The 24,350-nt window shown below is 38.7% G+C and overlaps 1 protein-coding gene and 1 non-coding gene across 4 annotated transcripts in view; one reads left to right on the forward strand and one right to left on the reverse strand.

The window, feature by feature from the left end:
- LOC125237450 (catenin delta-2) overlaps positions 1–12,174 on the forward strand; it is an 84,454-nt gene extending 72,280 nt beyond the window's left edge. The window contains exons 8-20 of one of the 3 annotated variants that reach the window (XM_048144529.1): positions 53–149; positions 452–628; positions 1,279–1,460; positions 1,899–2,058; positions 3,128–3,317; positions 3,686–3,777; positions 4,133–4,311; positions 4,817–4,958; positions 6,349–6,521; positions 7,172–7,340; positions 7,836–7,964; positions 10,688–10,812; positions 11,848–12,174. In XM_048144529.1, coding sequence (XP_048000486.1) covers positions 53–149; positions 452–628; positions 1,279–1,460; positions 1,899–2,058; positions 3,128–3,317; positions 3,686–3,777; positions 4,133–4,311; positions 4,817–4,958; positions 6,349–6,521; positions 7,172–7,340; positions 7,836–7,964; positions 10,688–10,812; positions 11,848–11,976 — 1,944 coding nt within the window. In that variant the 3' untranslated portion in view covers positions 11,977–12,174. The remainder of the gene's footprint in view (positions 1–52; positions 150–451; positions 629–1,278; positions 1,461–1,898; positions 2,059–3,127; positions 3,318–3,685; positions 3,778–4,132; positions 4,312–4,816; positions 4,959–6,348; positions 6,522–7,171; positions 7,341–7,835; positions 7,965–10,687; positions 10,813–11,847) is intronic. The other 2 variants (XM_048144530.1, XM_048144531.1) reach the window with 2 other exon arrangements.
- Positions 12,175–17,884: 5,710 nt separating this feature from the next.
- On the reverse strand, positions 17,885–17,957 carry Trnak-uuu. Its single transcript has one exon. It is a non-coding gene; the product is annotated as a tRNA-Lys (tRNA).
- Between the last annotated feature and the right edge of the window lie 6,393 nt (positions 17,958–24,350).

Here is a 24,350-nt window from a genome sequence, read left to right on the forward strand (position 1 = left end):
CCACAGCTTTCATATAAATGCTAAAGTCTTGTTTATTTTTTTTATCTTTCAGGATTCACAGAATGGATTAAGTTTAGGCAGTGCAGGCGGTCAATCAATGTATGGAGATGAAGAGGAATTACAGAAACAGATGGCCAACATGGCGTTAGGTAAGTTTACGAGTATGTTCCTGTACTGTAAAAATATAACCGCCATAAAACTCTTAGTTTCTCACAACATTTTTGATCAAAAAACAATGATTGTGTGTCAAATTGAATTCTTCGAATTACTTGTTTTCTACTTTTCACTTCTTGGCACAGGACGAAATGTAGACGGGATTGCCGCGCATAATCTATATACATAGCTTAACTCAATTTAGATCGAGATTTCTTGTATTCATCCGGGGTTCATAAACCCCAGAGTAATTTTCCACTTAGGTACCACTTATAACATTATTGTCTAACATTTTCAGTTCACGGCGGCGTCGGCCGCGAAGACGGCGGCGGCCTCCAATGGCGGGACCCTAACTTGCCCGAGGTCATCGGCTTCCTGAACTCCCCCTCCGACGTAGTGAAGGCTAACGCGGCCGCTTACCTCCAGCATCTCACGTACATGGACGACCCTAACAAACAGAAGACTAGGAGTTTAGGTAAGATTTAAATCCAGTGGCTTGTATTCTGCAATGGCAGGATATCTTCTAAAAGTCTTCGACTTCCTAAACTCTCCCTCCGACGTAGTAAACGCGAATGTGTCTGCTTCCTTCCAGCATCTCACTTGCCAACAAGGACGACCTGACAAACAGAATAACAAGGACGACCCTAACAGGGAGTTTAGGGAGATGTACTTATTTAGTTAGTTTAAGGTTTTATTTAGCTTGGAGTATGCCTAAGTACAGATACTATTATGTCTAATTATTTTTAAAATCGGGACTTAATCGCGTATAACTACATATTAAACTGACCTCCAACGTTTCAAGGACGGCGTTGTCCCCGTGGTCTCGGAGAAGACTAGCTTGAAATGACATCAACACCTTCTGACAGCCGCGCGAGTTTTTCGAACTACCCGCACTTGGTTTTGATTATCAACTTGAACTGTTTGCGCACTAGGGATGTTACTCTGTCGACATACAACACTAACGATATTCGATTTAACGACTGTCGATATTATTTTCGGCTTACACTTATTAATGACAGGATTCCATGTGGATGAGATCCTAAAACCTTCGTCCCGGTCCGGTCGTGAATCTTGTTAATGTCAGCGTCTATCATCGTCAACTAATGTGTTGTTTTCTTTTTCCAGGCGGAATCCCACCATTAGTCCGGCTAGTGTCTCACGAGAACCCCGAAGTGTGTCGCAACGCGTGTGGAGCCCTAAGAAACTTGTCGTACGGCCGACAAAACGACGAGAACAAGCGAGCTATAAGAGATGCAGGCGGTATCCCTGCCCTCATGGCTTTATTATGTCGAGCTACTGATATGGAGGTACGTTCATACTACTTCAAATATTCTATTAGTTCGACTATAGAACCATAGACTTGGTGAGCTCTAAGAAAATTTGTCTATTTGACGTGATCAAGAGGGATATAAGAAACGCAGGCGGCGTTCCTGCGCCTAAAGGTACGCACTACGCGACTAGGCGCAAGCGGTCAGCCACACAGCGGGTAGGAATGTATGAAACAGGAGCCGCAAACACTGAACGCACTATGCGGCCTGCCGCAAACGCACGCGGCTAGCCGCTTAGCGTGTACTAGCCTTTAGTCCTTATTTACTAATCTAATTTACTGCCCCTTGAAAACGTATCCTTACCTCTCTGTCAACCTCTCTTTACTGCTCTCTTTACCTCTTGAACCGGAGAGATTATCGGTAATATGTATTTATACAATAAAAACACCGAATTTCAAAAAATTATCTCGTCCGCAGGTGAAAGAACTGGTGACCGGTGTAATATGGAACATGTCATCGTGTGAAGACCTCAAGCAGTCTATCATAGACGACGCAGCTCAAGTTATTGTCAATAAAGTTATCATTCCACATTCCGGCTGGCATCCGACCAACCCCGGCGACACTTATTGGTCTACAGGTAAGACTATTTCATTATTAATTGAATAGTGATTGGTAGCTGTAATATCAAAACTTGGCGGTTATCGCAAAATGTAAGATGTCGCCCAGTGCCATCATCAGCTTCTAAGTTCAAGGAATTGATTTTTCGTTAGACTTTACAACAGACAGAAAGGGCCGGTTGCACCAAACCGTCTGTCTCCGTTAAAGCGTTCGTTAAATTTTATTGTATGAGAAGTTCCATAGACGTCTGCTGCGTGACGATGATTTGTCTGTCAAATGTGGTTGATACAACTGGCCCTAATTTGTGTTTGGTCAAATATGGTAGTGGCTGGCTGGTTGACTGACAAGAAACTATTTAACCATCATTTCTAATGCAATCTCTCAAGAAGACAACTCTGCACAATGTTGCCACATGAAGAAATCGGCTTTGTACCCTTATTTTCGAGGATAAAATCTAAGTGTAGGGTTTACTGGCTCCTTGTCTCATGCTATTACGTTGTTGCGACTCGAATTGTCAACTGCCAGCATATCTCCGATCGGCTTGACCCCTTGGCGCTGCGTAGAGATGTGGCCTCGCTCTGCATTTTCTATCGCATGTATAACGGGGAGTGCTCCGAGGAATTGTTCGGATTAATCCCTACCGCTTCTTTCCGCCATCGCCCTACGCGACAACATTTCCATCGTCATCATCTAGATGGCTGGCAGTCCTCAACTGTGCGTTTCAGTTTTTCGCAAAAATACCTCAACTGTGCGTTTCTCCAGAAACTTCCTGCCCCGCACAGCTAAACTGTGGAATGAATTGTCGCCTGCGGTATTTCCGGACCGATACGACCTTCAAATCTTCAAGAAAAGAGCGTACACCCATCTTAAAGGCCGGCAACGCACCTCCAACACCTCTGGTGTTTCGGGTGTCCATGGGCGGCGGTGATCGCTTACCATCAGGCGACCTGTCTGCTCGTTTGCCTCCTATCCCATAAAAAAAAAATATTAGTATCGTGATTTCGTTGGCTGTATTTTTTTACATCTTATTAAAAAGCGAAATTTACATAATTTTTCGGAATATACATGTGACTGTTTCTTTTCCCCAGTATTCCGAAACGCATCCGGCGTCCTCCGTAACGCGTCGTCAGCAGGCGAGTACGCGCGGCGACGACTGCGCTGTTTGGTCGGTCTGGCCGAAGCCTTACTGCATGCTGTTCGCGCTGCCATACAGTGCAACGCTATCGGAACTAAAATCGTTGAGAACTGCGTCTGTGTGCTGCGGAACTTATCTTACAGGTAAGATATGAACTGTACCAAATGTTGACCGAGACTTCTTAGAATGTCTCATCATCGTTAGTTGACCATCGAAACAAAAAAAGGTTCTATTCAATGGCTGTACACCCATTTAATTGGGCACGTCTCGGACCGTATTAGCTACTGCTGGGCAAAGGCCTCCCCTATGGATCTCCATCCGTCACGGTTGAGTGAGCACTCTCTGGCCAATCGCTGAGATATGCATCCAGTAGTGATAGTGGGTCATCCTGCCGTCGCCGCCAAAGCCTGTCATATCCTCGCCCGTCTTACGGCAAATCGTGGCAGTTTTTGCCTACCTCTGTAGGTGTGCTTAGTTACAAAAAGTTAATTGATAACACTTTTCGTTTCAGATGTCAAGAAATAGAAGATCCCTTATACGACACTAGAGCACCACCTACCCAATCCTCTGGCCAAGCGAGGATACAAGCTAGCGCTTCCAAAGGTAATAATAATTTGTTTACTTATAAAGTAACAGTATCCTGGTCACGGCACCAAATTGTAACTCTGAACTAAATCAAAAGTTTATTTTTTTTTGTCATTATATTGAATTCATTTTTATCGATTAAAACTATTTAACAACTAGCTTTTGCCCGCGGCTTCGCTCGCGTTATATTCGAAAATTGCGGTATGCTCCATACAAACGAGTACAGTTAGAAAGAGACAAAAAGTAGCCTATGTCACTCTCCATCCCTTTAACTATCTCCACTTAAAGAATGACGTCTATTCGTCGTTCCGTTTTGTCCTGAAAGACAGACAAATAAACAGACACTTTATTTAAAGATTTATTTTCGTTCTAGGAGAGAACCTAGGCTGTTTCGGCGGCAGTAAAAAGAAGAAGGAAGGTTCGTCATCGTCCAATTCCACGAGCCCACTCGGCAAGAGCGATCCTGACAACCAGCCCCTAGGAGATACCAGCTCCAACACCCAGCTTGGTTACAGTGTACCTAAGGGTACGGAGATGCTTTGGTCACCTGAGGTAATAAAGCAACAATACAATTACATCACAGATTCTTTGAAGAATTCCTAGTTATCTCCTAAGTGTATTTCAAAGGCATCAAGCTCGTTATGCAATCTCTGATGAGGTCTACTGTTGCGTCTTACTATTTTACCTTTACTTACGTTGGAACTTTTTTTTTTTTTTTTGGATAGCCATATATCACCACAAGTCGAAATCGGCTTTGGAATTAAAAAGGTCTAATGGTTAATATCCTTTAGTGTACACGAGCAATGGCGACGTATTTAGATATATCGATTTGTCAAAGCACGCTTAATTTAAGTTAATTGAACATGAACATTATCTGGTCTACTGAAACTGTGCATGAATTCTGAAGATATAATTTAGGAAAGCAAGCCTTATAGATATATTTTTTTTTAATTGTCTATACATTCTTGTACCTATGACATTTATCCTATGACTATGTAATAGGTAAACAAGCTTGGGAATGAGTTACGTATCTAATTTAATAATTTATTCTTACTAGGTGGTGCCACTATACATGGCGCTTCTCCAAACGTGTTCGAACCCCGAGACTCTTGAAGCCGCCGCTGGCGCCCTTCAAAACCTCGCTGCGTGCTACTGGCAACCCTCAATTGACATTCGAGCAGCTGTAAGAAAAGAGAAAGGTAAGTTTATAAGTATAACGAGTTTTTTACATTCAGCTGCAGAGACAATTGCTAGCATAGAAAACCGGCCAAGAGCGTCGGGCCACGCTCAGTGTAGGGTTCCGTAGTTTTTCGTATTTTTCTCAAAAACTACTGAACCTATCAAGTTCAAAACAATTTTCCTAGAAAGTATTTATAAAGTTCTACTTTTGTGATTTTTTTCATATTTTTTAAACATATGGTTCAAAAGTTAGAGGGGGGGGGGGCGCACTTTTTTTCCTTTAGGAGCGATTATTTCCGAAAATATTAATATTATCAAAAAACGGTCTTAGTAAACCCTTATTCATTTTTAAATACCTATCCAACAATATATCACACGTTGGGGTTGGAATGAAAAAAAAATATCAGCCCCCACTTTACATGTAGGGGGGGTACCCTAATAAAACATTTTTTTCCATTTTTTATTTTTGCACTTTGTTGGCGTGATTGATATACGTATTGGTACCAAATTTCAGCTTTCTAGTGCTTACGGTTACTGAGATTATCCGCGGACGGACGGACGGACGGACAGACAGACATGGCGAAACTATAAGGGTTCCTAGTTGACTACGGAACCCTAAAAATGTATTCATATTCTTAGACATTTTTTTAAACCTTACATGGGCACTTTTCTTCTAGGGAGGGATTGTGGGGAGGGTAGGTACTGTACAAATGTAGTGCGAAAAGCTTTTCCTTCGCATTTTTACGGAAACGTATGAACGTGTCATTCTATTTCAGTCAGTCTCAGTACAAGACGTACTGACGCTGTCTGAACTAGCATGACAAATACGAACGTTTCCGGAAAAATACGAAGGAAAAGCTTTTCGCACTACATGTAGGTAGCCTGGGGATAATCCTGGACCATTTCGCATCACACAAGGCGGTAGTCAGATACACGAGACAACTTACTGATTCGAAACATGTGATGTAGATTTTCAAAGAAATTGTCACTTAATTTTAGGTAATTTCTGAAAAAAAATTGAATTCATCTTAGCCTCGTTTACTCTTTTTCAAAACTTTATAATAAAAATGTAGTTTGAGATGATTGTAGTACAGGTACGTTTTATAAATTTACCAGTTTCAGTATTCAAAATGGTCCAAATTTTTCAAATAAGATCGACTAATTCATACGCGGGTTTTCGTAAATGTGCATCAGAGAAAAAATCATAATTAATTTAGTGAGTTACTTTTAAAAAATCTAGTCTGATAAGAATCAAGACAATAAGATACTCTAATTGAAACTTGAATTAAACATGTACATATATCTATTAGATAACAGAACCACCGACGAATTCACCGACTAAAACTAACAATTTTACATTATTTTGACGTTTTTCTTGAGAGCACCCTTAACCATAATATTCTTTCTCAGGTCTACCTATATTGGTGGAACTGCTTCGAATGGAAGTGGATCGCGTCGTATGCGCCGTCGCTACAGCGTTGCGAAATTTGGCAATCGACCAACGCAACAAGGAACTCATCGGAAAATACGCCATGCGGGACCTGGTGCAGAAACTACCTAGCGGGAACCAACAACATGATCAGGTATGAATTCGAACTCTTATAAGTACACAATTTTGATGGATTTGATCGGGATTTTTATCCCTTTTGACCGCCAACAACGCCTAAAGGCGTCGTGAGCACGACCGCACACGACGCCGAAGTTTACGTTCCGACAAGCGCTTACGCCGTTGACATGTATGCTATTATTTCGTAACTCGTGCGTAAACAGTGTTTGTCAGTCTGATCTAAAGACGAGCCATGCGCGCCGTTGGCATGTATAAAAAACTACTCGTACATACTAGTGCGCTGATATTACTACACGAATCGATAATGTTTAGTGGTTATTTTCCGGACTGTGGTAGCCTTCCTATCACCTGAAGAAGAAGAAGAATCGATAATGTTTAGTGGTTATTTTTCATGGTAGTCCTTTATTTTCACCTTGTTTTGTATAATAAATCTGTTTCGTTTGGAATTTTGAGACAAAAGAGAGTAAGTGAATAAAAAGGCAAATCTGAGAAGATTACTTCCATTAATTTTAAGTATCGATATCACTATTTGCAATCCCTAAATTTTTTATCAGTTGTTTTCGTAAAATTTGCTCTGGCGTGTGAGTGAAGCGTCATGGCGGACAGGGCCCGGCGGGCAAAAAGTTAAGCAATAAGCATGGTTGTAATGTTCATCTTATTTTCCAGCAGGGCACATCAGACGACACGATCGCAGCCGTCCTGGCTACGCTAAACGAAGTGATCAAGAAGAGCGGAGAGTTCAGTCGCTCTCTATTAGAAGCTGGTGGCGTAGAGCGTTTACTCAACCTAACTAAGCAACGTCATCGGCATACGCCTAGAGTATTGAAGTTTGCAGGTAACTTATTACGGATTATTTATAGCCCAAGGTATACTTTCTTAAAAAACTACGACCCATTTTACACCAAGAATATGAATCATAATAATCTCATTACGCGGGTATATTCAAACACCAGCAAAAGAGACGCCTTGTAAGGAATTTGCCTCTCTCGAGGTCACTTCTCTCTAACAACAAGCTACTTCGCGCGGCGTTTCTGTGTGGACTTAATGAATAGAACCGATACAGATGAAGATAACAGTGAACAGTAACAGTAGAAGTTTTTACGCAAAATGCTAAAAGAGTATACATATACGAAGCTACTTCGTGCGGCAATTCTTACAAGATGCGACTCATTTTATCTGGATTGTGGACCGACTGGCCTTTTGAACTAAATTGTCTAAATGAATGGTTTTCGATTGACTATTAAATGCGTTTTTAGCTTGTGATTAGGGATAATGAATTTCTGCGAATCTGCTACATTAGCGGTATTTCTAAACGTTTTAAATTCCGCAGGTCAAGTGCTGCAGACGATGTGGTCGCACGCGGAGCTACGCGAGGTGTACCGCAAGCACGGGTGGCGCGAGGCAGACTTCTTGACACCCGCGCGCGCCACACAGACGCGCACTTCATCCAACACCTCCGGTACGTGTACTCCCTTCAAATACATTATATCATATTGAGCTATAGTCTGCGGGCCCATGATGCTTACAAAATACAAAATCATTTATTCAGCAAATAGGCCACAGGGGCAATTTTATCACTTGTCTGCGTGGATAAAGTATCCGTCAGGTTCTGCAGAATATGTCAGTGTGAGAGTGACTGTCAGTGACAGAATCAGAATGACAGTGACAGGATCTGTCACTCTCACTGTAAGACGGCAGGCAAGTATGGTCGCGTGATAAATGATAAAACATCAGGCCGTCCTTATCGAACTTGGGTGAATCAACTTTTTCTTGCCTGATATTGCCATGTTACGGTCCCTTGAGTCACGCTGGTTTTTTGCAAAATTATGCTACTTACTGGCGGAGATGGCGGGACGACCTTCTACCCCAACTGGTGCGAAAACTCTGATAACAGGGTCTTTGCTTAAACTATGCAAAACTATGCAATTTTTTTCTGGTGTTAACAAGCCCTTTCCTTAATTTGCCACCTACAATCATGGACTACATGCATGCTTGCATAATTTCAGTAGCATAATTTTGCATAAAACCAGCGTGACTCAGGGGCCCGTAACCATGGCAATAACAGGCAATAAAAAGTTGATTCACCCACTTACTAATAATGCGATAGGGACGGCCTGATGTTTTATCATTTATCGCGCGACCATACTTGCCTGCCTGATGTCTTATCCACGTTGATAATTGATAAAATTGGAAGCATAATAAATATTCCTTATGGCAGGCCAGCATGGTCGCGCGATAAATGATAAAACATCAGGCCTTCCCTATCGCACTATTTGTAAGTGCGATAGGGACGGCCCAATTTCATCGTTTATGCCTGATTCTGCTTGCATTAACGAAGACGTTTGCTTTTAAACACTGGACCTGATCCTGCTGAACGACCATGATTGCCTGCCTGAACACCTTTTGACGGTCTTGTGTATGACGTTCTCGAGCGTGATCCCGTCCTTGAAGTAAATATGAGAAGAACGCAAATCAAATAGCTGGGGCCCGTTTCTCGAAAGGTACAAGCCTTGTATTACAAGTGCGCGAACTGTCAAATCGTATGGGTTGTCATGGAAACACACTTGTAATACAAGGCTTGTACCTTTCGAGAAACAAATTGTTTCTGAAACGAATCTCAAAGGTAGAGGATAACTAACATTTTGAATAATATAATGTTTAGTGTGTCCTCGTAAGTTTTAAAGCCCACCATCCCAAAATGTTTGACGGCCGGTTTGGCTTAGTCGGTAGTAACCCTGCCTGCTACGCCGCGGTCCTGGGTTCGAATCCCGGTAAGGCATTTGTTTGTGTGATGAGCACAGACATTTGTTCCCGAGTCATGGATGTTTTCTATGTATAAAAGTATTTGTATATTATGTATATCGTTGTCTGAGTAATAATATTACTATTGATTTATGTAAAAAGTACTTGATCTAAACAAATGTGTTATACACAGAACTAGATTTAGATAGAAGAAACAAGTTCGTCTATTTATATAGGTGCAGAGCGTGTCAGATTTTGTACTGAAGTTGTTACTTGCCTGTGATTTTAAATATGTCTCAGGGCCTTGAGTGTTTATAATTTTTGTGTTGCAATTAGATATCATGTGACGAACCATTTTTAATGTTTTTATTGACTTCAACTTACAAAAAATGACGCCCGAAAGCTGCAAGTTGCGATTAAAGACGGACAACTCAGTGAATTTTACTAAGTTCATTTGACACGCTAAGTAGCTACGTTTGCTTATTATAATATAATGCTCACATTTGATTCGATGGAAGTACTTTTTTACCTAGAATATACGATATTAGATAGGCTACAAAACAATTGAGAACGCGAGAGGGGGCTGGCATCATGCTTACATCAAATCATGCTTAGCATTAGCTAACAAATAACGATTGTGTCTTGTATATATTAGCCTTTGTATTTGTACAGTGTATATCCTTGTGGATGCTTTGACTGTCATCTTACGTCTTGCCGATTTCATTATACATACACACCCTGTTACTGTCTCTTTGTATACTGAAATAAACGATTCGCATTTAATAGATAACAAAGTTATGTAAGAAAAATCCGAATATTTAAGGTTGCTAAGCAAACATGGAAGTCTTGTGTATCATTGTAGACGTTATTTGAGCAATTAATTCTAGAATGGGGACGTATCAACAATCTGTTGAAACAAAGTGACTTATATGACCTGTTTGACGAACGCCGAACAATTGTAGAACAATATCAACTGTAAATTTTTAAATAAAGAGTCATGGGCTAGAAGAAGTGGAAAGTTAGACTTGCGAGAGAATAAAGTTTAAATTTGTTTTTAAATGTAAAAAGTAAAGCTTACCTTATTGGTGGAGGAATATTATTCCAGCATCGCGTGGCAGCAGCATACTTAAAGCTGCATGAAATCTACTGTATCAATCAGTATTGAAGGAACACAAGTGTCCTTTGTTATTGATATCTATATGTCCACGATAATATTAATCCCTGGCTGTTTATCTACCTAAAAAAATCCCTGAGATATATTATTCTCTCAACGAAAACATAGGTATCCTTTTCTCTAAAATTTACTGTTAGACTTGTTTGACAGAGTATATATTATTCTCTCGCACAAATAAAAAACAGTCACCGCCATCGGTTAGCCATCTTCCTCTTACACTTATAATCCACCATTTCACCTCTGCTCACACACTCGCTAACCCCTAGGTGGTGGCACGCCCGTGGGCGGCGCGCCGCACTCGCCCAGCAACGCCAACAGCACGCTCAGCCGGCCCATGGCCAGCACCGGCGGGACTCGCTACGAGGACCGGACCATACGGAGGCACAGAGAGGTAACACTTGACTGACACAGGGATACGTGTGCTGAGGGCACGACGTCACCTAAAGTCTAGGTGACGCCTAGTAACGCACTAGCACCGGCGGGATTCGCTACGAGGACCGGACCATACGGAGGTACCGAGAGGTAACACTTGACTGACACTGGGATACGTGTGCTGAGGGCACGTCATAACCTAAAGTCTAGGTGACGGCATGCCTAGCAACGCACTAGCACCGGCGAGACTCGCTACGAGGACCGGACCATAGGGAGGCACAGAGAGGTAACCATAGATATAGGGAGGAAGATCGGACATGTCGTGTCGTCCGATTTATGTAGATGGACGCTCCTATTGGGCTTGCACTCCTTGATGCTCTGAAGAGGTAACACTTCACTGACTGGGATAATAGTGCTAATTCGGGGCAAGTTATAGCCTACCTCTTAGGTTACGGTACGACCAGTGACGCTGTCAGCACGCTCAGGATCGGACTGAGGTAACACTTCACTGAATAAGGACACATTTTGACAACAACAAAAGAGTCACCTGTCGAGCGTGGATGCCAATATCAACTTTCGTTTATTTGGAGGTTGCAATTGTTTTACCGTACTCGCTGTATGCAAGAGGGATGGGATGAAAAACACGCTTTGTTTTATATGCAAAATGGGTTTGGGTTCTATTGTACATGTTTATGGACTTGTAGAACTGTTTGTAAGATGTGTATATCATGCGTTTGACCATGTGCAAGCTCTCGCCGTTTACTACATTTTGTACTTGTCATATTCAAATACTACATACTAATCTGCACTGACGACGCTCTACTAAAAACTCATACTCATAATGAACTCATTAAAAAGATTTAACGTTCTGAAATGCCTTCTGTAAGGCGGAGGTACTTCCCAGCCCACTCTGCTCTAGATTCGAGCAAGATGATATTCCCTGTACTGTGCCCTACCACACAAAGCGGGATATCATTCACAATGCCCTACCTCCTCCTAAATTTTTCTTTTCAATCCCATTTACACTAGAGTACTAACTAAATTCTCATTTCAGAACGATGATGCACCAACAATGGACGTGAACAACTACCAAGACGGTCTCGGCATGGGTAACCCCAACGGGCGGCCCATGAACCTGCAAGGCGTGCAGGCCTCCATGCCGATGCCGCCGAGCAGTCGCTAGTGCGCTGAACGCAGATCGTGGGGGTAACTTGTAGCCTAACTGGGGGGTGAAAGGGGAGTCGAGCATTTGAAGTAGGGAGCGTTAGATAATCCAAAAGGCATTCGCGTGAACTTATAAGTGCCGTCGTTTATGCAAATGCCAACTAGCTGTCGCTAGCGCGCTCAAGATCGTGAGGGTAACTTGCAAGTGGGGCTGTAAAATGTAATGTGGTGGTTGGTGCAATGGGGAGTCGAGCATTTGAAGTATTAGGGAGCTTTAGATGAACCAAACGGCACGCACGGCCCCCAAGGTTTGTCTGAGATAGATCGTGAGGGTAACTTACAAGTTTGGTTGAACCTCTAAGTAAACTTTAAAGTGGCCCCCTGTAGATACTTTAATTGGTAGACGACGGGAGACCGATGAACCTCTAAGACGTGAATGCTTGTAATATCCATGACATGTCGCTAAGCATTAGCTAGTACTCTCAACGCATATCTTATGGGTAACTCGCGTGTCATGGTCTAAAATGAAACAATATGGAATAGCAAAGTTTGGAGCTTGACGATATAGTTTTTTTTTTTTTTTCAAATAAGTACGTTATAATATTCATTTTAAAATAGTGTTTATGTTCGAATTATGAACTTCTATGGTCGACTCTCCTACACAAGTTATTTTCTGTTCTCGCCAACATCTACAGTATTCAAACGTAAACGTTAAGTATAAATGTAGTGCCATTTTATAAAAATACAACATTTGCGGATTATTCAAGTTATTCTCACGATCTTTGCCGATTGTAATTTGTATTACATGAAAATATCTTGCACAAGCATTTATTATGAATGCATTATATATGTAGTGTTTCGCCTCTATGACCGTTTTGTTCCATTTATTTTGTGAAAGTTTTTACGACTAATCAATAAAATGAAATATTGACGTCTTTTTAATATATTCCAACTTAAGTTATCGATATCAAAATTCAATTTATTGATACGTAAAATCATTTAAATCATGAAACTGTCAGAAAATATGACTATATTATGTAAATTACGTTTTAAAAGTCGCTTAAAGACAAACAGGTAGTGTTAGGCACTGATTAATTTTGCTATAACTTAGAATAATAATGCCTAGAAATAAATAATGTAAACGAAGTAAAGTTATTTTTTACTGTATATGACCGCTTTTTAGCTATTGGTGTCATATTTTAACTTTACTTTCACGGTTTCTAGGTTTTATTATTCTAAGTACTTATTTAGGCGGATCCATACATACGAGATGCCACGCGAGGAATTTACCGCGCGAAGCAACTTGGTTTATAGATGTCTCGAGCGAGGCAAGCGCGATGCCTCGACCAGAAGTATGTACGCCTAGAGCGCTCACTCTACATGGGCTATTATACAGCTTGACATAAAAAAACTATGGCGAATAAGGACTGAGGGAGGCCAGTCGGGGGGTGACTTAGGGTTTCTCCAAACCTTACCGACTAAAATCGCTCATTAGTTTGAAGACGCTTACCCGTCATCGTAGCTGAACGCATCCGTACGCATGTTCATATTAACGAGCTATTTTTGAGCTAGTTTTGATTCCGCGTCGATAAGTTTGTGGAAACCCTAACTACGCTACCCCTGTCCCCCTTAGCTGTCATCTCTTAATTATGTGAAGCTAGCGGGCTGTTAGCTAGTTATATGGCGTGAGCAGTCTAGGCTTATATATCTGTGCCTCGGGCGAGGCATGCTTTGTGCGGCAATTTCCTCACGAGGCAAATGTCTGGACTCGCCTATATTATTGGCCTAAGTAAGATAGCGCCGTTTTTTATGAGATCATGTCAATTCCTCATGTATATAGTCGTGCCATTGGATGTTGTAACCTCAGCAGCTTTCAAGTAGCTGTTGTGTTTTTTCTATTGGGCCGTGTATGGACTAGATGTAAGTCCTTTCAACTTAGGTAAGATTTGTTTTAAATGCGGATATTATGTAAATATGAGTTTAATATTGGAGTATGATATACTATTTCTACTTTGTCCTAGTGTGCAAATATACATGTTAATTAAAATTCGGCAGCTGTAAAAATAAAAGACCTAATTTATGCAGCTTTAATATATGAAATATTGCACAAAATGGTAATTCGTATTTCAATATTAAGCGCATACTGTATCCCTTATATAAATTTAATATACATAAACGTATTACGAAAAGTATAAAACAAACATTCAAATATTACCATAGACAAACAATATTAAGAGGCGTAAAGTACGCTTGACAACTGAGCACACCGTACAGTGCCATCTACTGACAACTTCGCAACCACGATACTTTACACTTGGTATTCTATTGTCTATGTTTTACTAAATAATATTGATATCCTAAATCGGTCATGTCCACCTTAGCCCTTACAACACAGTATAGTGACTATTAAATAGGTTTTTTGTAATATTTTATATCCATTCCACAACCTAAGAATAATTGTAATATAGGTGTCTATTGTCCTATGGTATACTTAAGAATTATCCGTCTAAAGTAGCGATATAGGCGTACAATGTCATGTAAGCTTCGATAACATAACCTGATTTTTACAGACAAATGGTATAAGACAACTGTTATAGAAAAACTAAACTCTCTATAGATAGACTGAGACTCAGTTTCAAAAAAACTAAGTGCTCAAGGTTCATAGAAAAGTAGCCAATCGTTAACGCTCTGTAGTAAACGATATGCAACTGTCTGGGTCGCACTAATACGGAACAGTTCACGGGCCCTGGGGATTTACCATGAAGTACTAAAGAAGTTCATTTTAGGCGGAGAGAGGGACGGAGCTATGTAACTGCTATAGCTGTGTCTCTTTCTCTCGACCTAAACTGAACCGCTTTAGCATGGTAACCCACCTGTACTTGGTATTCAGCCGAAGCACTCTCTTGCCACTACTCGGTACGTTTGAAAAAGGTAAAGTACCGGCAGTATGCGTATGCTGGCCCTTGATAGAGTACCCGCCCCTCTCTTATTAATATAGTTAGCAAGAGATGGGTAATCTATCTAGCGCCACTTTGCTACTCAATGTGTAAAATTGAACAAACGTTTGAGATGTAAAATGTTCACAATCGAAGTATTGAATTGACGAAAATCTGTGTCGATCTGCGGCCCCGAAAGTATAGTTGCCTAAAGTTTTTCTGTAACATTATCAAGTTGTGGCAAATATTACAAATTCGTTGCGTAACTTTCTGGTTCTTTTCCTGTCCTAATAAGGTTTTTAGGAAGTAACACAAATATTTGGTATTATATCACGCAGAGAGAATCAGAATGCTGCAAGAAACAATCCTAAGCTCTCCATAATTATGACAATTTTAGTAAAATAACATATATTTAAATTTATTTTGATATTAAGAGATAATTCGAAGCACACGAGCTTCTCTTAGTTATTTCGAGAGAAAATGCTTTAAAACTATTTCGGTTGACTTCCCTCCGTCTATGGTGTTAGTTTTATCTATATAGCATTTAACTATTTATTTTCCATTAATAATTAAATTAGGATTATTTTAGTTAAAACATATAGGCCATAAATTTTAGGGATTTTTGTGAGAAGTTTTTCCTTTTCTATAAAAAATTTGCACAATAACGCATTTCTACGTCTCCCGAGACAAACACACGACTGACTGGTACAAAACTACCCTCATCCAGTGCATTGTATGTTTTAAGTACCCGTGTATGTAAGTGTTTTTGTATATTTTTATTATAAATGTAAGTCAATGTACAACGTTTCTTTTTCATAATTACAGTACACTTGCCAGGGCAACATAGCTTCTATGAAGCTTGAATTATTATGATTTTATTTTCTTATACTTTATTTTCTAACTAGTTATAAGGATAAATATTTAATCGACAAGATACTTCATTTAATTTCTTTTTGATGGACTTTAGTTATAAGGGCACTGTCCAATTTTATATTATTTAAAAAGTGCCCTAACTTTTTTATAACTTATATCAAAATGTAACTTAGTAAACGTCACTAATCTATATTTGACAAACATGGCGGCATCGTCAATCGTAAAGTAATTTTAGGTTATCGCGGACAGCTTCCATTGTAGATATCATTAAAGATGATTATAATTTTAATGGAATGTATACTTGAAATAAACCACCCTAAGTAGGGCTTGTATAGATCACTTTTATTTTTTTAATTAGGTTTCGCAGCAGTAGAAGATTAGTTCTTGTGCAGAAGATCTCTATAAGTTTATAGTATTTTTAGGTCATTGTAGTTTCACCTTTAGAACTTTGCAAGCGGATTTATTGTCATGGGCAAATGCATGTTGTCTACGCTCTTAACATTATAGGGCCTACCGCGATACTACTTTACGCCTAAATCGGTGTTAGAAAGAGATATGGCCGCTGCTTGCGATCTTAGGTTTTCGCGGTAGACCCTCTTTACCGCAAGCAATGTCAACGCGCATCGTATCTAAAGGAGCTCTATGTAGTGTTACACCACGAAGAAAATATATTAAAATGTCTATGGTCAACCATAGATATAGAGTTGTTGGAACAGTAATACTCGATTATTTATATTTTATTTAAAATTTTATATTAAAAATTATTTAAAGAGTGCAGTCTTCGTTTGTCGTTGCGACGTAGCTGATAGTGAATGATAGTTTCTCTTATGTCATGTTGTACGTAGATTTTAATAGAAAATATTTGTCTTATATAAAGATACATTATGATTGAAGATAATTATTATATTATACACAATTCACAGAGAATTAAATGAATGATTTTTTTTATGTTTTGTTCTTTTCTTTTATTTCCTTTTGTTTCCTTTTTTTACTCGTATGAAATCGATTGAAAGCCAATTTGTAAAAGGCCTATAGTATAAGCTACTACCACAAAATTTTGGATGTTTGTATGGCAACAATTTTAATTATTTCATACAATTTGTTTGGTAAATAATCAGAGTAAAGGATTTGCGAACCACTAAACAAGACTCATAAGGAATTAAGCTTTGGAAATCTTTACCATACATTTAATTATCACAAATTTCAGTATTTTTACGTTCTGTTCTTTTTTTTATTATTTTTAGTAATGTTAAGACATTTTTGACTGTATCGGTAATTGGGTACTAGAAAAAATGTTGTAGCCATTAATTATTAGTATTATTAGTAAACTTTTGTATCTGTTGAGGCGTATTCAAAAATTGAATTTTTGGAACATACCGACAACATTCGGTGTACTAATTAAGTAAAAAAAAAAATCCTAACTGTATGAATGCTCACGTTTTCTATTTATCTGTAGTTTTTGAGTAATCAGTTATTGAATTTATAGGTGTAATAGTTTTAAAGAGTTATATGGGTAAGGTAGGCGAAGGCACGTTTTTTATTGGTGATATAATTCTTTTTTACTAATATATTAAACGAACACTATTATGTAATTGTTGCGACGTGTTCTGACATGTTACTTACTCCACGACAGTATTATCCAGTAATCCAATGTACCAACGTTGCTAATACACTTAACTACATTTAAATTAGTTGTTTTATTGACTCGTAATTTAATTTTAACCATTTTTTCCTTTTGAATGATTGTTTTAGTTGATGATGAATGAAGTGAAAAGCAAATAGTCCTTGAAAAGAAAATAAAAAAAAAGTAAAAATTCGATCCGTTTCATAAATATGTACCATAACAATATATCGGTAGTTCCAATGTTGTTTTTTTAAAATCTAGGTACGCCTCGGAACTATTCAGGTGAGTCAATTGTGAGATACAACTTTGTAGCAAAAAATGAAAGGTTAAACAATGTATAAACGATTATTTTATAAAATAAAAATATAATATTCTAAGGTGCTTCGTAAAAAAAAAAATCGGTCTATGTACTCTAATATTTTGTTTTGCATTATTGACAAATGTCAACTTAATGCTATTCGATTAAGTAATATTTTTTTAATACAAAAAATTGCCGCCCGAACAGGGACTTGAACCCTGGACCCTTGGATTAAAAGTCCAATGCTCTACCGACTGAGCTATCCGGGCATGTTGAGTGGCGTCCAAATTCTTTATCGCCTTCCACCATAATCTACGTAAGCGCTAACGATTGCACCACGAATACGTAATATAAAAGCAATTGGGTTGTTTCAGCGCACCAATAAAAATAGCTTCAAGGATAATTTATGCAAAACCCGTAATATAAAACTGGTTCCATCAGAATGTCTGACTTACGTCACTATTACAAAGTCGTATTTCGCGGTGCAGATTAGTGAAACATACGCGGTTGTAAAGATTTTTCTGGTTAGTATAATGAGAATATCACGCCTTAGGGAATATAATGTGTTGTTACATTGTAAAGTTAATGCATGGGCAGTCCGTAACACCTTCGTCCAATAACGTAAGTAGTCCAGTCAATGGAGGTCAAGCAGGGCCGTAGCCAGAATTCAATCTAAGAATAGAATAGAAAATATTTATTTGGCATATAGATACATAATAAAAACAAGTAATACTTAATAACTAGTACACCAAATAGGATGCCACTCAGCGAATACCGTGTCTAATAGACGCGGCACTTGTTTTCAGGGCACCCAGAAAATTAATAATTTAAGGTTGGGCATCAGCTGTAATACTTTGCAATAAGAGTGCTAAATGATTAAATGCCATGGTGATTCTTATGGTAGGACATTGCCCCACAATGCTCACCTCTAGTTTGAGGTCAAGTTCAAACGTGATAATGATAACTAAGTTGTAACTGGATTTATCAGTCGGTCTCGGGGTATACCGACGTTCCCATCAGGGGGCGTCCATTAATCGCGTCATACTGCATAGGGGGGGGGGAGGGGGTCATGAAAAAATCACCAAATATCACCATGGGGGGTGGGGGGGTTAGGAACATATCACGTGTATTTTTTTTGTTACACTAACGTAAAGAAAAAAACATTTCTGAGCTATTTTTATATCAACTTTTACAGTAAGAACTTGCGTTGTGCAGTGCAAAGAGAACAGAATAGAATATAATATAATTTATTCGTGAACACAGTCAAGATTAATTAGTTAATTACACATTACAACACAAACAGAAAGGAATGAAGTGCCACGAAATGGCCTCATCTCAGCGTGTTGCTGGTGACTTCCAGCGCTGATCTTCCGATGAGACCATCAAGTGAGAAAAAAAGAGCTGTGTGCAGTCGGTTATTTTTAATTCCCAAAGATTTTTTTAGTTTGCCCTCATCACGTGTACACGGACAGTCGGTTATAGACGGTCAAAAAATCAGTCCCCACTTTACATGTAGGGGGGCACCCTAACAAAACATTTTTTTCCACTTTTTATTTTACCAAGAGTGTTTAATTTTTATTATTTGCCAAGAGTGGCCCTGAAGCTTTAGTAGTTTTATGTGCTCTGCCTACCCCTTTATGGGATACAGGCGTGATTGTATGTATGTATGTACGTATAAGGGCCATTTTTTTCAATGTTGTCCACCCCACTTTTTTTGTAACATGGGTATTTTTTACGCGATTCATATTCAGAATCGCGAGGTCTTTTTGATCGTGATAGGAGAAAAAAACCGGCCAAGAGCGTGTCGGGCCACGCTCAGTGTAGGGTTCCGTAGTTTTAAGTATTTTTCTCAAAAACTACTGAACCTATTAAGTTCAAAATCATTTTCCTAGAAAGTCTTTTGTGATTTTTTTTTTCATATTTTTTAAACATATGGTTCAAAAGTTAGAGGGGGTTGTGTCCCCCACATTTTTTTCCTTTAGGAGCGATTATTTCCGAAAATATTAATATTATCAAAAAACGATTTTAGTAAAGCCTTATTCATTTTTAAATACCTATCTAACAATATATCGCACGTTGGGGTTGGAATGAAAAAAAAAATCAGTCCCCACTTTACATGTAGGGGGGGTACCCTAACAAAACATTTTTTTCAACTTTTTATTTTACCACTTTGTCGCCGTGATTGACATACATATTGGTACCAAATTTCAGCTTTCTAGTGCTAACGGTCACTGACTGAGATTATCCGCGGACGGACGGACGGACGGACAGTAGGACATGGCGAAGCTATAAGCTACCATCCACACTCATAAGACGCATGTCTTGCGGCGCGCAACGGACGTCTCCGCCACGCCGCCTGAATGTAATTCAAAAAACGTCTCCTCAGTACATTTTGTATAGGAAGGACGTAAGACGCGCCCCCAGGCGGCGGGGCGCGGACGTCCGTTCCGCACCTTAGGACATGTGTCTCTTAAGTGTGGCCTGTCCCTAAGGGTTCCTAGTTGACTACGGAACCCTAAAAATGTCCCAAGATTTCCATATTTTTTTTAGACCTTCCATTCCGTTACCGCCATACAAAATGTATGAAAAAATGGTAACGGAATAGAGAAAAACCTTGGGACACTTTTTTACTCCTATTAGGATTGAAAGAGCTCGCGATTCTGAGTGGAAAGTACATAAAAAATTCCAAATAAAAAAAAAGTGGGGCCCAATTAACGCTCTTTCATTTGATATGTAACATGCTAAAAAACTATTTCAAAAAACTTTGATTTCTAATTTTTACTTTTACTCCCCAAAAGTGGCCCCTATAGTTGTTTTTTATTTTATTTAAATTACATGCCCGTCTTTGGTTCACAAGTTTACATATGTGTGCCAAACAAGTTAATCGGTTCAGTGGTTTCCTTTTTGAGGTACGGAACCTTAAAAATGAGGGGGCAAAGGTTTAATTCTCATAGAAAATTTGAATTTCGCGCCAAGATTTGGTTGATTCGTGGGTTGGAGAAAAGTCTACTTAAGTTGCCAAAAAATTACACGTCATATTGGCCAGGGGGGGGGGTCCTGAAAATATCACCAAAGATCACCATGGGGGAGGGGGGGGTCTAAAATAAGCCAAAAACGTATGACGCGATTAATGGACGCCCCCTCAGGGGTGAATAAGTAAAAGGTGCTCGCGAGGAACCCAAATAACTTTAACAGCGTATTCTTGGTCTCATTTTAAGACTAAAATGTCATATAAACTTACGGTAACTTACGGTATTTTTTTTACATTTTCCTTCTTTTTTTTTCACACCAAAAAAATTATAAAAATAGCTTATTTACGTTCAATTTGAGCTCTTTCCAACGATACCCCACTTGACCTAGTAACTTGAAATTTACAGTTTGCCCCCCTTTCATTTTGGCCATTTTCTACACTTAAAATTAATATATTAAAAAAAATTATACTTTTTATTTGTAGAGGTTTACAATGTTCACAACAGTATTCCAAATTTCAAGTTGATAGCATTAGTAGTTCTCGAGATATTTAGGAATGTGACAGCCGGACAGACAGACGGACAGAGTCGCACCATAAGGGTTCCTGTTGTACCTTTTTGGTACGGAACCCTAAAAAGAGTAAAAAGGTCAAATGTGAAGGCCAGACGCACTTCTCCTTATGACACGTACACTTAACCATATTGGACTTGCTAAAATAGTACATTACGATACAAGTCGTGTTTTAATTTATCGCCACTCGTTTCGAATTTCCTTTTTGCACGTGTATCGTACGACGTTTTTCAGTACAGATGAGCCTCCAAAGTTTCAACCTAGCATATAATGAACCACTTCTCGCACTAGTGCGTAAAAAAAACACCACCTGTACTGAAAATGTGTTTACAATAAGATTATGTACATTGTTAATATTTTAAATAACAAACATTGGCGTACGTATCAAAACTAAAAGAAGGATATTTTGAAAATTAGCACTAGGTACCCACGTTTTCTTTTAGTACGAAAATTGTTCCTAAAAATTATTTGTGTCACGTTTATGTATGCGTAGGTTTTTAAGCCGGCATCTAAAGTGATATTTTAGGAGGAAGGAGGATGTAAAAGTTACACAAATTTAATGTCTGTAAATAGGTATATCATTCACTCATAACGTTTTTAGGGTTCCGTACCAAAAAGGTACAACAGGAACCCTTATGGTGCGACTCTGTCCGTCTGTCTATCCGTCTGTCACATTCCTAAATATCTCGAGAACTACTAATGCTATCAACTTGAAATTTGGAATAGTTGTGAACATTGTAAACCTCTACAAAAAGAAAGTATAATTTTTTTTAATATATTAATTTTAATTGTAGAAAATGGCCAAAATGAAAGGGGGGCAAACTGTAAATTTCAAGTTACTAGGTCAAGTGGGGTATCGTTGGAAAGAGCTCAAATTGAACGTAAATAAGCTATTTTTAGGGTTCCGTAGTCAACTAGGAACCCTTATAGTTTCGCCATGTCTGTCTGTCCGTCCGTCCGTCCGTCCGTCCGTCCGTCCGTCCGTCCGTCCGCGGATAATCTCAGTAACCGTTAGCACTAGAAAGCTGAAATTTGGTACCAATATGTATATCAATCACGCCCACAAAGTGCAAAAATAAAAAATGGAAAAAAATGTTTTATTAGGGTACCCCCTACATGTAAAGTGGGGGCTGATATTTTTTTTCATTCCAACCCCAACGTGTGATATATTGTTGGATAGGTATTTAAAAATAAATAAGGGTTTACTAAGATCGTTTTTTGATAATATTTATATTTTCGGAAATAATCGCTCCTAAAGGAAAAAAAACTGCGTCCCCCCCCTCTAACTTTTGAACCATAGGTTTAAAAAATATGAAAAAAATCACAAAAGTAGAACTTTATAAAGACTTTCTAGGAAAATTGTTTTGAACTTGATAGGTTCAGTAGTTTTTGAGAAAAAGAAGGAAAACTACGGAACCCTACACTGAGCGTGGCCCGACACGCTCTTGGCCGGTTTTTTTATAATTTTTTTGTTGAGGAAAAAAAAAGAATTTTGAAGGAAAATGTAAAAAAAAATACCGTTCCCCCCCTTATCTCCGAAGTTTACCAAAAAAAAATTATGAAAATTTTAGTAAACATTGGTTTTATGCTATATATTACAGGAAAAATATAATCGTGTTTGTACTTTGAATACTTTTTTTTTAATTCACAAATACTTTTCAGATTATTACTTTCAATTTACCCACCCTTGCGGATGTATATCGTACTTCAAATTAATACGAGATGTTACATAAACTATCTTCTGTCCAATAAAGTAAAAACTGTTTAAATCGGTTAACATTATAAAGAATTATCCCTGAAAAACCAGGACCCCGTTTCTCGAAAGGTTGTATTACAAGTGCGCGAACTGTCAAATCGTATGGGTTGTCATGGAAACACACTTGTAATACAAGGCTTGTACCTTTCGAGAAACGGGCCACAGGTCGCGCAAATTAGTTAGCAAAATTTGACCGGGAGATGGCGCTATACACTATAATACTCATTAGTGCCTATACTTTTGTCTTCTAGTCTTGACTAGAAGGAGACAAAAAGTAGCCTATGTCACTTTTCATCCCTTCAACTACTTTTCATCCCTTCAACTATATCCACTTAAAAAATCACGCCAATTCGTCGCTCCAATTTGCCGTGAAGGGCGGAAAAACAAACAGACACACGCACTTTCCCATTTATAATATTAGTAATTAAGTATGGTTTATACACGAAAATCTATACAATATAGTCTTGTAATGTAAGGAAGGAAATACATTCCACGACTTTTTTCTTTTAGACCAGTCTATTCCTAAATAAAAAATGGACGGAGCAAAATCGAAAGAGACAAGGGAATTAGGTAATTTGTATAGTATGAATTTTCTGAGATGAAAACAAAGGCCTTTGTTTCTATTATTCCCGGCGGATAGCTCCCGTTTCCACAGCACGTGCTAAAGTCTCAGTGTAGTTAAAAAGTAACTATCATGATAGCAATAAGGTTCAAATTTATTGAACAGTTTGCAGTATGCTGCAGAAAATTCACACTTTAATAAGATAAGGATAATCCAAAAGGGCAACACGTTTGACTGGAGTATAACCCATAGTTTTATAGGGGTCTGGCATGGGGCATTACTGCCACTCGTGTTGAGTTACTATAATGATCGGTAAGTAGACACAGCTGGTAACGACGGTTTATGGCGGACACTAAAATTATTCACTACTAAGTGGTTAATGATTTCATTAGTTTTTGAAGGCGCGGAGAGCTTCCATTCAGTTTTTTTAGGGAAGTAAGTAGTAGTATAAGTAGTAGCGGAACAGTGAAACTCCCATGAACGTAAAACAAAATTCTGGACAATACCTATGGGGAAGACGACGAGATTCGTATTTCGATTTTACGATTAAAAGTTTTGATTATTTGGACATAATTCATTGTACATCTCGCGGTCTAATTATGAACGATTTACCTACGAGGGCCAAACTGAAAATTCTTTGAAATCAAAAACTAAAGATATGAAATAATTTGGGGTTCTGATGAAAGTTACTTGCGAATGTTGGATTATGTAGAAATGTGTAGGTATTTTTTAAAGCTGCTTTTAATACTTTAATTATTTGATGGCAACACATTTGTCATTTGATATTTGCTAGTCGCTTTTCGC

Source organism: Leguminivora glycinivorella, chromosome 21 (assembly GCF_023078275.1).
Source record: "Leguminivora glycinivorella isolate SPB_JAAS2020 chromosome 21, LegGlyc_1.1, whole genome shotgun sequence".
Lineage (NCBI taxonomy): Eukaryota > Metazoa > Arthropoda > Insecta > Lepidoptera > Tortricidae > Leguminivora > Leguminivora glycinivorella.